This window comes from Protopterus annectens, chromosome 13.part0 (assembly GCF_019279795.1).
Source record: "Protopterus annectens isolate FY-2018-M chromosome 13.part0, PAN1.0, whole genome shotgun sequence".
In the NCBI taxonomy this organism is placed as follows: Eukaryota; Metazoa; Chordata; order Ceratodontiformes; family Protopteridae; genus Protopterus; species Protopterus annectens.
The window spans coordinates 216,093,070-216,108,739 of record NC_056747.1 but is presented as its reverse complement, the minus strand read 5'-3'; the positions used below and the strand labels follow the sequence as shown (position 1 = coordinate 216,108,739).

Sequence of the window (15,670 nt, the reverse complement as noted above, 5' to 3'; positions counted from 1 at the left end):
AATTAAATTAAAATGGTAAGAATCTATCTTTGACATAAATTATGAGCAGTATGGCTTTCTCCAAAACAGTCACAATGAAATTAATGTTAGTAAGTATTCTGAAAACTGTTTGTACAAAACTATGGAAATGAAGGCATCATTTCCATATGGAAACATTTTCAAAGAGTAGTACAGGTTATTTAAAATACTCTTGCAACCACTGAAAGGGGAATGAAGCAACAAAACATTCATGTCCATAACAGAACTTAATCTATTCCTTCTCTTAATTTATCTTCACAAACTGAAGAATTGTGATGTAAATATCATACACAAAAGTAATCAGCAAACCCATCCAGAGGTTGAATATAATTCCTGTTTCCTTGTTATAACTGTTGCATTTTGCTGTTTAGACTTAGACATTTTAATGTTATTATATCATGTTTCATGTTTTTGTTTCTTGATGAAATAAAAAAAAAAGCATACATAATGAAAGCAAAGAGCAATTCACAGAATATAACTGATAGTAGCTAAGATTCTGTCAGACTCACCTCTTAAGACTTCTTTATCTGTTTACATAAAAGTATAAAACAGCTGCTAGAAAAAAAGAAAACAACACCGCTGTTTAGTAATACCTGCCTGGTATAACAGTAAACGTCACTTAAATCTTTTTTTTCTTTTGGCTCTGTTTTGCCCAGTGGTGCTGTAAATGCATGATTTGTTGCTATTATTTTTAAATAGTCCGTTATTGTCATTGCTTTTATTCCTCCACGGCCTTTTGATGTATCACAGTGCTTCACGGCTTCCCTCCTAAACTGTACCTTAGCTTTCACTCAGTCTACTACTATTATTTTTGTTATGGAAGTTGAATCTTATACTACGTGGTTTATTTCCCTCTTCCCGTTGATTTCATCTGTCGTAGTGCTTAGAAATGTCGTCACGAACTCTATATCTAAGATTAATATAGTTCATTTTAATATGAAATAGTTATGCTTTTAGGAAGATAACAGTACCTTGATCTTGGTACCTGCTGTGGTTGGCCTGCCTTTCTTGTCCACATCTAACTTTTCAGGAAAAAGCATCCGAATGAAGCCACTGTAAGCAAAGACAGAGAGGAGTGATTGGTTGATTGGAGAGGACTGTGTAAGAAATCTGCAACACTATGCTGACTGACAAAGGAGCAACTCACATAGCAGCATTAAAAATAAATATACTGACTACCATCAGAATCAAATTTTAAAAGTGTAGTGTCACTGAATTTGAGACAGTTTAAGAGAGTTTCACAAAATTAAACACATACATACTCGCATATTTTATATGGAAGACAATGCACCCCATTTCCATCCAGAAGGCTGTAACCTACAAACAATTTATTATCGATTCTGAGGTTGCTACTATCAGAGAAAATTGAAAACTGTAACCTACTGCAATCTTCACTGAAAAATACTGCCTTAAAACTAAGAAATATTGCTTTTCACTATCTGCATTGTTGCAACAGCATGTGAATATTTGGACACCAGAATTTTCTATCCAACAAAAGCAACAACTTACTAAAAGTGCATAATACAAGTAGCACCTCTTTATCTTGTTTTCTTTTTTTTCTTCACTATTAATGTTGAATGCACACAAACAGTGATGCATATTCTCAGTGATCCAGTCTATGAAGTTCGACATTACAGCAGTCGATGCGGTACACTGTCAGATACGCAGTCTATGAATGTCAACAGTACAGCAGTCTGTACAGTATACTGTCAATAATCCAATCTATGAATGTCAACAATATAGTCAACAGTGAGGTACAATAACCTAGTCTATGAATATAAACAGTACGGCACTCTGTACAGCACGCTATCAATAACCCAATCTACGAATGTCAACAATACAGTTGACAGTGAGGTACAATAACTCAATATATGAATGTCAACAGTATAGCAGTTAGTGAGGTATGCAGTAAATGATAGAGTCTATAAGGTACACCGTCAGTGACATAATCTATGAATGTCAACAATACAGTCGACAATGAGGTACACTGTCAATAACCCAGTTTATGAATGTCAACAGTAAGCAGTCACTGAGGTACAGTGTTTGTATGTCAGTCTGAATATCAACAGTACAGCAGTGAGGTACACTTTCAATGACCCAGGCTATGAATGCGAACAGTACAGTAGTTAGTGAGGTTAACTACCATTGATACAGTACAGCTGTCAGTGAGCTACACTGTTGATAACCCAGTCTATGGATGTCAATAGTACAGCATTCTGTACTGTACACTGTCAATAACACAATCTGTGAATGTCAAGAGTACAACAGTCAATGCAGTACATTGTCAATAACCCAGTCTATGAAGGTCAGCAGTAAACAGTACAGCGGTCTATACTGTATGCTGTCAATAACCCAATCTATGAATGTCAACAGTAAAATGTACAGCTGTCTGTACTGTACACTGTCAATAACACAATCTATGAATGTCAGCAGGCCAGCAGTCAGTGAGGTGCATTGTTTATGACCCAGTCTATAAATGTGAACTGTACAACAGTCAGTGTTTTACACTGTCATTGATCCTGTTTCAATCAGATCAGTGACACTGGTTCAAAATTATTTAATATTCTTTTTATAACAAATGGAATTTTCACCACAGTGGACACTTACACTGAAAAAAAAACAAATGAAAAGAACAAAACTGATATACAAAACAGTCAGGCTAAAATGTAGAAGTACATAAACAGGCAAATATAAATTTTATATATATATATATATATATATATATATATATATATATATATATATGGGTCCCATTCACATTGCCGAAATTCCAGAATGCCGACAGCCATATGGCCGACAAACGGAATACCAGTAATGTGAAACCAGCATCTCACTGTAGTGCAGAATGGAAAGATTTCCATTCCTGCAGTGTAGTGCGATCTCAGAGTTGGTATATTAAAGTTACGTGGGGTGTGGGGGCGGAGCCCCCCAGGGGGGGTGCAGGGGGGCTCCGCCCTCCTGCTAGCAGTTTAAAAGAAATTTTATTTTCCTTTCTATGGATGTACTCGAAATGTCGAGATTCTCAATGTTGGTCATATGGCTGTCGGCATTCTGGAATTTCGGCATTTAGAAGTAGATCCATATATATATATATATATATATATATATATATATATATATATATATATATATATATATATATATATATGTGTGTGTGTGTGTGTGTGTGTGTGTGTGTGTGTGTGTGTGTGTGTGTGTGTATTCTTATATGCAGTAAGGAACAAGGGGTGTGCATTTTACAGATGTGAATGCACACCAGGCCTTTTCTGTTGTATAGTCCAGTTTATGAAGAGGTGTTACCGAATACACAATATCTCACCTGAATTGTAGCAGGTGAATGAGACTAGATGAAGACACTAACATATCAGAAACATAGTGCTTCATGTATACTTCTTTCCAGGGAGCACAGCCTTAATAAATGAATATATTAGTTATCAGATTAGAGTAATCATTTTGGTGCCATCTCCAAGAACTGAAAGAAGCAGATAATCAAGCAGTAATGGCCCCCATCAATTTTTAAGTTGTGTGAATGTCATAACAACTGATCTGAGGGTGCCATGTTATAAAGGAATTACAGCTAATGACTGAAAAAAAATACATAATACCCACCTTCAAAGGACAAAACACCATTAAAGTTCCACGCTATAAACTACAAAGTTAACTTCAATTACTTGAAAGAGCTTTGAAATGAGTCCTTTTGAATTGCTCTCTGTTGATAAAAATTACACACACCTTCTGGATATGTTTCATATATTATAGATCTTATCTGACTTGTCTGGCTGATTGCTATGACCCAGTCAATCATGCAGTAAATTAGGGTGCTTTAGTAACCAAGATTTATTTTAATCTTGCACAGGACTTTGATTCCACATCATTGAAAAGAATTATTGATGGATTGATGGGGCAAAAGCAAAGAATTGACGGTTAAGATTAGTCTTCCATTTGGGTATATCTGACCAAAATGTAAGAAGAGACCATTTTACGACCCAGTTTTAAATGGCTTATCGTCATAAGGTAAAGATGTTTTTGCACATACCACAATTTATTTTGCACATTTGATCAGTGTAGCTTCCAGGATAAACAGTGAGATATTTTTTTAATTAACTGTCATTGTTCACTTTTGCAATACAGTGTAGTAACCTCACAGTGAGAAAATTATTCTAGGGGAGTATGAGAAGCCCCCCCTACAGGGATGTGTGGAGGGCACTTATCTCATTACATCCGAATGATGCCTCCAGCTGCATCTGCCTAACTCCTACTGATGTGTCTAGGCATCAAATATTGCTTGTTTTCGTTTACAACAATAATTCTAAAACTATGCTATGTACAAGGTTTTAAAAGATTTCATCTTAAAGCTTACACAATTTTAAATACCCAACCATCTAAGCCAATCAATCAATTATATAATTACATTTATAATGTATAAAAATTTTTTAAACCAAAAAAAACAAAAAAAAAAAAAAAATAAATAAATATATATATATATATATATATATATATATATATATATATATATATATGGACATGTTACACATCATATTAGGAATCTAAATCAATGGATTCATTTAGCCCAGGCATTTTTGTAGCTTCCATAGATCTGCCAAATATGTTTGTGTGTTTGTACAGTGCATTTGGTAATTTTATTTGGCTATGTCATACATATGCTATGTATATACGCTTTTTAAATTAAATTGTCGTCTTTCCTCAAACGCAGAAGGACAGATTTGAATAGTCTTTTCATGTTTTTCCTCTCTTCTAAATATAGTTTATCTCCTATCTTTAAATATAATATCAAATCATCAGTTAACTCCTGAACATCCATTCTCAACAATAACCTCCCTCATTCCCCATATGTTGTTTTCCAAATAGGGCCAAAAAACCTATCACGGGCTGCAATAACCTCTTCTTTTTGTACAGACATACCATTTTGGATCAAAATAGAGATCTTAACATCACCATTCTAATAAAAAATCCTGGTCCAAAGGAGGTCAATTTCTCAATGTCACCCACAGGCCATTCCAAAAAAAATATGTCATCAAAGAAATCTACGTGTCTGCATAGGTTGGAGCACAATTAGCCCCCATGAAACCCCCGATACCTGATGGGAAATATTTCCGCAAAGAAGACAAACAAATTCTTCTTCAATACCATAATAAAAAACTCATATATGGCGATCATTGTTGTTTATCTGGCGACACTCAGACATAAGGCCTCAACCACTCCAGACCATAATGGAAAAAGGTCCAGCCACATCAATGGTTAGAAATACTACTTCCTTCTCAAATAGATGGGATGTATACTAACAAGGTGCCCATGAATCCTTCCTGATGATGTCCTGTCTTCCCACCAATTCTTCGTTTAATCACGTATTTCATTAAGTGAAGCAGATGTATATTTATCATATAATCATGCGATATATCATATCTTAGAGACTGGTACAATGGTTGTTGTCCGTATTACCCCCCCCCACCTTTGTCGGCTCCCCCCAAATCCTGCCTTTCTGTTTTTCTTCCATATCACCCTAGGTTCATCCATAATAACAGGTTTGGGACTATTCTGCTGCTGGGGCTGTTGTTCATGATGATGATGTGTCCATCCATCTGTTGGGTGACTAGGATACTGTTTTTCTTTATTATAGCTTTGACAATGCTAAAACCGCATTGATCAAAGGCTTCAATCAATTCCTTATTAATTCAACTACAGAATAACCTGGTTAGGATATTTATATACCCCAAACCCTTTGGTACAGAGTACCTTTGTTGAGATTTAAATACAGTTTCCAACACCACAGGTCTTTCGGTGATCCATGGACAGGCATAATTCTCTGTCCTCCTGCCCAGAGGGGAGACTGGACTGGCTGCCATAAACTCCAATCAAAAAAAAATGCTGCAGAACTACTACAAATAAAGCAGCCAAAAGCAGACGATATCACCAGGGCACCAGGGCAATCTGGAATAACACAATGAGGCAATGGATGAGTGGTGTGGCACAAAAGCACCACAAAACAAGTTACTTCATCAGATAACACACATACAGAATTTCACAGTTTAAATACCCAACATCTAAGCCCAAAAAATCAATTATATAAACATTTAATAATAAAAAAAAAAACTTAATTCTATAAAAAAAAAATTATAACATCTATAGTTATAGTGATTTCAGTTTCCTACATGTTTTGTTTTAACTACAGGGCCCTTCAGCTTGTATTTAACATAACAACCTGGTGATACATACTATATTTATCTAAGCTTTTTTTTTGCTTTTAATAATAAAGCTTAAAAAAGAAATCTTTAGTAGCAGGATCTGGGACTCCTAGTTACATCTAAAATCCCCCACTTAATTTTAATCCCATCCTCTCTCACAAAAAAATCTGATTGAGAACAGGTTTAGAAGGAACAAGAACTAGATTGAGATTGACTAGCTAATTTAAATAAAAAAAATGAAAAAATTGAAAAAAAAATAGGATCATCTGCTTCACTTAATTAAAATCATTTTGTCCTATCAAAATAGATTTGGCTATTCAAAGATCTACTTGATCAAGGTAGGAAAAAAAATACCCTATACCTTCTTTCTTTTTCCGATCCGGGGGTGCCCTCGATATTTATTCACGAAGATACATAAGAACCTAAGAACCCCCCTTTGAGGCCTATTGTAGCAGCAGGAATTGTGGGAAGACAGAAATACATCCTTAAGGATTCATGGGCATTCCTCACGTAGTATAAACATCCATCTATTGAGAAGAAGTAGTATTTCTAACCATTGATGATGGGACCTTTTTTTTTTTATTCCTAGTGACATGCAGGTCTGGGAGGGTTGAGAGCCTGTGTGAGTGTCGTCAGATAAACAACAATGATGTTCACTGATTATGAGTTATTAGGCTGGGTTGAGAATTTGTCATTGCTCTTCTTTTTGTGATCTTTATGGGGAGAAGGATATCCACTAGAAATGGTATTGTCTGTACAAGAAGAGGTTATTTGCCCGTGATACTAGGTTTTGGCCTATTTTTTGGAAAACAACATATGGGGAATGAGGAAGGTTCCTCCATGAGTAATATAATGGTATAATCAATTTTTACCTTTATTACTGATTCCAGGAGTTAACTGATTTGAACATATTTAAAGATAGGGGATTAAAACTATATTTAGAAGAGGACAAAACATGAAAAGACTATTGGAACAACCAGGTATCCCCTTGAGACCCAAGAACCAGGGTAGTCATTTGTATTGGGAGGTAGTAAAACAGGGACAAGGCCATGGTGGGTTACCATAACTGTATATCAGTGGATTGTTGGTATGGCTATATGTCATGTCAAATTAAAAGGTAATTTAAAATTACCAATGCACTGTACAAACACTACTGTGTGTGTGAAGTGCAATTTTTTTTTTTTTTGTAATTGAAACATCATCAAAGACATCATATATATATATATATATATATATATATATATATATATATATATATATATATATATATATTTATTTATTTTTTATTTTTTTTTGTTTTGTTTTTGTTATGCATTTCAGATGATAGTTACAAGAAATATTTGACAAGCAGTTGACATATGATATCAGTAGCTTCAAAGACACATAGATAGATAACAAAGTATTACATGTTTTAAGCATGACTCTTTGTGGTAGATTTTTATATGATACTTTAATGCTTGTGACCTGGGAAAGTGGAATGAGACATTGTGCATGTAAGTACTTTACGCAGCAAAAGCATGTGCAGTTAAGCACTGTATATCTTTACATAGAGCTGCTGCAAACTACATAACCACTGATCTGCATACTTTAAAGACTTTAAAAGAAAGCAATATGAGACCTCTGACCTGGCCTTCTCATAGTCATCAAATAAATTAAAGTCAGTGTGCTTTGACTAACTTTGGATGAGCTTTGCAATGTGTGTTTTTAACTGACTGTCAGAACAGCTGCAAGCAAGTGAAAATAAGGATCCACTGTGGATCTAGGTTGATTAACTACATGTGTGGTGGGAAATCACTATACCAAAGGATTTGCAGCTTCTCTGTAAAACAGCATAGAAATAAGGACTTTTTTGATATGTTGTACTTTTGTTTATGAATGACGGAAAATGGTATAAAATGCTGTCTGAAATTTTGAAAAAAGATCACTGCTGTGGAAACCATGTACATAGTGAATAACAGATTAACAGTTTGATGTATGATGTAGTGGGGTGGAGTGGCAGGCAGTCCAGAACAGGTCGCTTATAGAACTGAGTGAATGCAGTAACAATAATAATAATATAATAATAATAATAATATTCATGGCAGTGAATGCGTAACAAGAGCTGTGCTACTGTTGTTCGCAGGCTGCTAGCTTTGGCATTACTTATGCTTTCTGGAAGGAGTTGTAAACATCACCAGGCCAACTTACTATTCGCTACTCTGCATGAGTTCTATGAGGTCAGTGAAGAGGACATCACGATTTCTTTCACAAAATCCATTCACATCGTATGACACCTGCCAACAAAAAGGAACAATATGAGCAGTACTCTACATGAAGGATTGCATTAGAAGAGATACACGTTCATATTATAAACTGATGAGTATTGTACATTAATCTTACTAACACATCATGCATGATGAATTATGTTGCTGAATATTTATATCTGGGTAGCTCCAAGTAGACAAAAAATCCATTTCTCTCAAGCTTGAATATACATACCCATAACAAGTCAATAAATATAAATTACTTTATGATTTTCATTTTCTGCTTCTGCAGAATATAATCATTTTCATCATGCGCTTATCATCCTGTACGGAGCAGAGACTTTTGCCAAAGGCAGTGCAACTTAGCAATCAAACTGGAACAACGTGGTTCCCCTCGACTAAAATAGCAGTGCAATAGCAGCAACAGAGAGACAGAGCCTGGTTGAGAAGTGATGCCATTTATTCGAGATGCTTTCAGAGTTCTTCTATCATTTTATTTTAATATCGGTGATAAAGGAAGGTAATGTGCAATGCTGTAGACATCTGCTACTTGCTGCTATTTGTCCTTTTGTAGTTTGCCAGTATCACTAGACCCTTTCCTTCAAAGAGGTCACTGCACGCCTGTCATTGAGTACCTCCATGTTGTACTAAGGAGATCCATCTGTAGATTTCTCACTCATGTTACCACATCCCTCCATTTAGGCTTTAAAGAAATCTAAGCTTATTCTTAGTATCAGATCATTGGCATAGCAGGCCAGAAACATTTTAAGTCATAAGCGAAATGGAGAAAGGTGCTTAAATATCTGATAAACAGTTATTATTTGATGCACATAGAATGTTTACAGGCTATCATAATTTATAATTTAAGGTCAGAATAATTTAGCCTACATTGTTATAATTCAAATCACACCTTGCTATATGTTACAAGCCTTCATACTTTTACTGAAGCTGTGCAAAACAGGAGAATTCTGCTTTGCAGGTAAGGAGCAATCGAAGAAAAATTTGTTTCAGGAACAGTAAATGTTGATAGTGATACTTTGATCCTGGTTTTGCCTATGATTAAGAGCATTTACTTATCTTCAGTCCTTACTTGTGTTCTAGTATTCCTAGAATGTATGTATATGCAGCATTTGTGAGGTTAACTGGAAGACAAAGAGAGGATAAGCGAATCCCCCCATTTAAAACTGTCATGCAAAGGGCTGAAAATCTTTATGATGCTTTTCTATACATAAGGTCCTAAAGTGCAAGTCATCATTTTTTTCCCTGAATCAGATTTATACATTGCATGTTGCTTAAATTGTTAAGCATTAACAATTAACCAACCTTATGTAACACTGTTGGGTGAATGTGCTGGGGCAAAAAATTTACTGGGCAGGAATTACAGCTGTTCTTCTTCTTTCAGCTTTTCCCGGTTAGGGGTTGCCACAGCGGATCACCTGTCCGCTTATGATTGGCAGTGGAGTTTTACAGTGTTGAGTTGCCCAACCTTCCACGGAAGGCACACACATGCATACACTCACACCTAGGGCTAATTTAGAGTGTCCAATCCACCTACAGCATGTCTTTGGGATGTGGGAGGAACCCGGAGGAAACCCACACGACCACAGGGAGGACATGCAGACTCCGCACAGAAGGCACCCCAGTCGAGGATTGAACCAGAGAACCTCTTGCTGTGAGGTGACAACACTAACTGCTGCACCACCGTGGCTACCCCATGAATTACAGCTGTTCAATGCATGGGTAATTAAAATGCAATAAGTGTGACATTTGCAAGTATGTAGCCACTTAAAATATCCAGTTATTCAATGCTGCATGCTTACACTGACTGAGCTCTCTTGCATTAAGCAAAATGCTGATGGTCATTTTGACCAAAGAAGAAGACATTGTTTTATCTTTATAATTAGGAATCCAAAAATAATTGTGAAATGATAGCAAAACAACAAAGCCAACAAGACCACAAAAATTTGCCATTAAACACCAGTCCATGGAACAAGATGGTATTTAAATATAAGAAGACAGAAACTATAAGCTATTTCATCCTTTCAAAAGACAAGCACTTCATCAGAATGGATAAATACAATCAAGCTGTGGTATAAATGTAGTAAATTCATGATATGACTACAAATTCAATTAAACAAGATCTTAAAGGCACATAAAACTACAGTAACAAAAAATAAATACATTAAATTGTATGACCATTATGAAAACTAATAAATGGCAAAAACCTGTTATATATGTATACTATATATATATATATTGTTGTTGTGTCTTTCGGCTTTTCCCGGTTAGGGGTCGCCACAGTGGAACTCCGGTCTGCTAATGATTGGCAGTTGATTTTTACGTGCTGAGTTGCCAGGCCTAATGCACAACCTTCAACGAAGGTACGCCCATTCACGCATGTCTCCACGCAGAAGACGCTATAATCAGAACACTTCAGTTATATTTTCAAACCTATATACATTTCTTTTTTATTAATATTTTTTTTCTATATATATATATATATATATATATATATATATATATATATATATATATATATATATAATATTAAAAAGAAATGTATTTAGGTTTGAAAATATAACTGAAGTGTTCTGATTAATCATTGTGTTGATGAATTCTTTTGACCATGCCAGTAAAATGTTTGATCTTTTATATGACACTGATACTGATGTACCTGTTTCTAAAGATGAGATTTATCTGGCTTATAGGAATATTGATTTACTATTAGAAGACCTTTTACTACAGGGTCTCCTTTCTAAGGTGAGATTCTTCTTTTATTTGTAAAGAATCCAGTTATTCCAACCATTCTGGAATTTCAAAAGTCCATAAAAATATACCTGAGCTGCCTATGAGACCCATTGTATCAGCATAACTTTCTAAGACTTACTCTTTATCCAAGTACCATCATTATATTTTGCAGGATTCTTGGGACTTTTTAGAATCTGTCACTATTTGTTTTTGTGTCTGTTGATGTGGTTGATGTCTTTACATCAATTCCACATCAGGTTGGTCTCAATTTGTTTCTTGATGCCATTTTAAAATGTGACTTTTTGTCAGCTCAAAAAATTTATATCTTAATGGAAATTATTTTAACCAACAATTACATTGACTTTGAAGGTGAACATTATACAAATCAAAGGAATGCATATGGGTTCCATTTGGGCCCCCATATTTGGAAATCTTGTTATACTTTCTTGGCAAAAACAATTTTTAATAAGTCACTTTTTGCTAGTTGTTGGAATCTCTTTGTTAGATATTTAGATGACAGTTGCATTTTTTGGAGTTGTTGGAATCTCCACATTAGATATTTAGATGACATCTGCATTTTTGTGGATGATTCTGTTGAGAGATTGACAGAATATTTCTCTTTTATTAATGATTCCACTTCATTTTTGAGGTTTACACATAATTTCACTGAGGATTCCATTAACTTTCTTGATGCAACTATTTCTAAAGGGTTGATAGCGTTATTTCCAACATTTATAGGAAAATTACCTTTTCCAGTTCTTATTTACATTTCCAGGTGATCTGCTGTGGGGACCCCTAACGGGAACAGCTGAAAGAAGATGATGATGATTTACATTTCCATAGTTGTCACCTCCTTTCTCAGAAAAGAAGTTTAATTGAAGGAGTTCATTCATTTGGCTAGAATGATCTCCTCTGATCACATGTTTGTTTTGGAGAGTGCAAAAGTAAACAATATGTTTTAGACAGAGGTTAGCCAGAAGTTACCCTTATGATTTTGTTCCAAATATCTGGTAATAGGTCAATTCAAGGAGACACATCGAATATTGTACATGCCTGAGTATCAAGTATATTTAAGCTCTTGCTTGGTGTGTTTTTTTATTCTGATGAAGTCTTGGTATTAACCAAGATGAAAGCACTAAATGTATTAATTTTCTGTGGTTTAGACTGGCTGATTTGGATTTATTTCTTGAAGAACCTTGGTGTTGTGGACACTGCTTATCCTGTTGTATTTTCTGATGTCTGGCTAGAGGTATGAATAGAACTGTTAACTCTGAACAATCAAATTGTAACAACTTTATTATAGCATTGGTTTTAATGTATCAGCCTGATATTAGATTTATTAATGATATTATAAGGAATAGTTGGTCTGTTTTTAAATTTGATGATAACTTGAATCATATTCTGAGTAGTGAACATAAGTCTATTTACAAGAGTTGCTATAATTTTAAGACTATTTTTGAATAATGTGCTCCTCACAGGATAGTAACTAACTTTAGCTCTTCCTCTGCCACCACTAAATGTGGAAGTTATAATCAGTGTCATTATATTTACAATGGTGTTTCCACTTGGGTGTGACTGTTCATCTCGGGTTGTTATTTACCTTGCCATATGTGTCACTTATCATTCTTTTTATGTGGGTAAAACTGAGTGTGCCTTATCTAAATGTATTTATGAGCATTATTATGACATTAGGAAATGATAAAAATGCACTCTATAAGTATCCACAAAATTGTATTGTTTTTGATAGATTTGTTTTTATGGTTTTGGAAAAGGTTCCTCAAAACCCAAGGAGTGTCCCTTGGGAAACTACCATTGAATTTAGGGAACTTTAGTGGAAGTTAAGACTTAATGGTACTGCTTTCCCAGAATTAAATTATTTCCTTTCCATCAATAGTGTTCTTAAACTGAGATCTGCTAAGTTTTAATACTTTTTTTATTCAGCACATTTTATTTATATTTTCAACCGCTATACATTTCTTTTAATTAATAATAATAATTTTATATATGTATACACACACACACACACACACACACACACACACACACACACACACACACACACACACACATATGTATATAAAATATTTTTATGATTTGTTAGTTTTTATAATGGTCATACAATTTAATATATTTATTTTTTGTTATTGCAGTTTTATGTGCCTTTAAGATCTTATTTAATTTAATTTGTAGTCACATAATTAATTTATAACATTTAAACCAGAGCTTTTTTATCTATTCATTCTGAAGTCCTTGTCTTTGAAAAGAATAAAAGCACATACTCTTTGTGTGTTCTTATATTTATTAATCATCATCCTGTTCCATGGTCTGGTGTTTGCTGGTGAATTTTTGTGTTTATCCTTATAATTAGAACTGATAATGCTAATACTTCATTTCTTTTTTTGGGGGGGTCTGTTTTCACAACATTTTCTGTACTTCTACCACCATGTAGCTAGATAATCATATGATGTATTACAGACAATCATTTATACTGCTTGAACTAACATCTTGTGATTGTGGTATTAATATATATGGCAGTTTATATGCAATCCATGATATTTTACAGTTTAAGAACTTTGGAGAACGCAGTTGCTAGTCATCATCATTTTTTGTATTGTTTGCATAGTACAGTTTTTATATTGCTCAATATGTAACACTTAATTTGCAAGTGAAAACAGTAAAAAAAAACGATTCAGCAGTTTTTTTAATTTGTTCTTCTTCTACAGATAACACCAGTCCATCTGTTCTAGTGAGCTTACCTTTCCAGCATAGTGATGTATAACGAAGCCTGAGTTCCAGCTGTTGAAATGCTCATTACACCCAACAGCTGCTTGAAGCTTTTGTAGCAGGGTACCATCTGCTCCCTCTCCAGTGGCATGCATTGTGGCACACACATCATCAAGGACACTCATAATTCCAGTAGGATTCTGGGTAGGAGACAATAAGATGTTACTAACTACGGAGTTTTGATCCTGTGAACAGAACAAAATACTACAGCAATTTTTGCCATTGGAATAAACATTGAGTCACACTTTAAGTATATCAGTCATGATGGAAACAAGGTGGGAAGCCCCCAGAAAGGCAATAAATATACAAATAGGAAAATCTAGATACACTTGGGAAGGCAAATTGCTTTGAGTCATGTTAGATCTCATTCATCTAGCAACATAATATATTACTTGTTTTTGGTAATGCTGATTTTAAAATGTTTAACTCTCACACGTCTGTGAACCATAAATTCTAGAAACTGCACATTATATTTGTTTGCTTTCATGTATTTATTTCATTTCTGCAATTCTAGTTGTGTTTTCCTTTGTTCTGTTATTGTATCAAGCATTTTTATTTTATTTATAACAGTTTCTTTTATTGTTGCATTGCTATTTGGACTTATTTTATTTCTTATGTTGTCAAAGCTTAATTCTATTTTGATTTATTTTAGTTTATTTTACTGTATCATTGCTATTTAGGCTTAACTTGTTTATTTTGTTGTATTGCTGTTGGCTAGTAATTGAAATGTTAAATACATGTTCACTTCATAGTTGATTTTTTTTTCTATTGGGTGAAATAATTTATTTTTGAATTTATTGTGAACTCAAAGCAAACTTCTATTTTTTTCTAAATCTTTTTCACTTTGCCTGTCAAACCTTAAGCCACATCTAACAAGACTCAAACCAATTAATTTCCCAAGGGATACTTGAATATTCTTGCTGATCCCCTAGGACAAGTTCCATCCAGAGAGACCATCATCCAGTGATCAATTGGGGAGTTTGGTGCTGTTGTTATATCCCAGCAGTGAACTGTTATCCTAAAAGGTTTGACAGTGTTTATTTTTCATCAGTGGAAAATCTCTATTTTAAATAATAACCTTCAATAAAACTTTTAATTTATTTTCTTTTTCTAGTGTTTAATATACTTGTTTGATTTCTTCTGTTGTCTTCTTTGCAGTATTTGTGGCTTTTCTGGAAGATTTTGCTTGAAGTGTTGCTGAAAAATATAAAATTAGTGATGGCTTTTTTATGTTTTATTTTTTACTTACCTGTTTCAGTCTTTGTGTTTGCAATAGTTCCATATTTAATTTCACTTCTAATGGTTGTTATTTTTGCTGCAGCTATATTTCATTTCTTTTGTATGTTGATATTTGATCATCATTACATCGTTGCATTGTAAAAGTTTCTCATTCTCTGTGGAATGTTTTAATTTGCTTTTGATTTGCTTCTTTATTTTCATTTATATAAGTATAATTTATTGCTGTTTATTGATTATAGCTGTGACAGTTTAGCCACTTTATTTGTCTTCTGTTTCATTTCATTGTTACAGACTTTCACAAAACTAAAGTCATCTCAGATGTCATCTCAGATTTGTGATATTATTGAAGAATCACTTTATATCCTATTATAGCTATGATATTTTATGCTTCCATTCCAGCTTCAGAAAATACTTTGACCTTTGTTCTTTTTAAAA

General features: G+C 34.1%; 1 protein-coding gene across 1 annotated transcript in view; it reads right to left on the bottom strand.

The window, feature by feature from the left end:
* Positions 1-15,670, bottom strand: part of MYO1F (myosin IF) — a 1,136,901-nt gene that overhangs the window by 185,165 nt on the left and 936,066 nt on the right. Inside the window, exons 14-16 of the mRNA XM_044053742.1 lie at positions 13,969-14,136; positions 8,409-8,494; positions 990-1,071 (exon numbers count right to left, since the gene is read on the bottom strand). Coding sequence (XP_043909677.1) covers positions 990-1,071; positions 8,409-8,494; positions 13,969-14,136 — 336 coding nt within the window. The remainder of the gene's footprint in view (positions 1-989; positions 1,072-8,408; positions 8,495-13,968; positions 14,137-15,670) is intronic.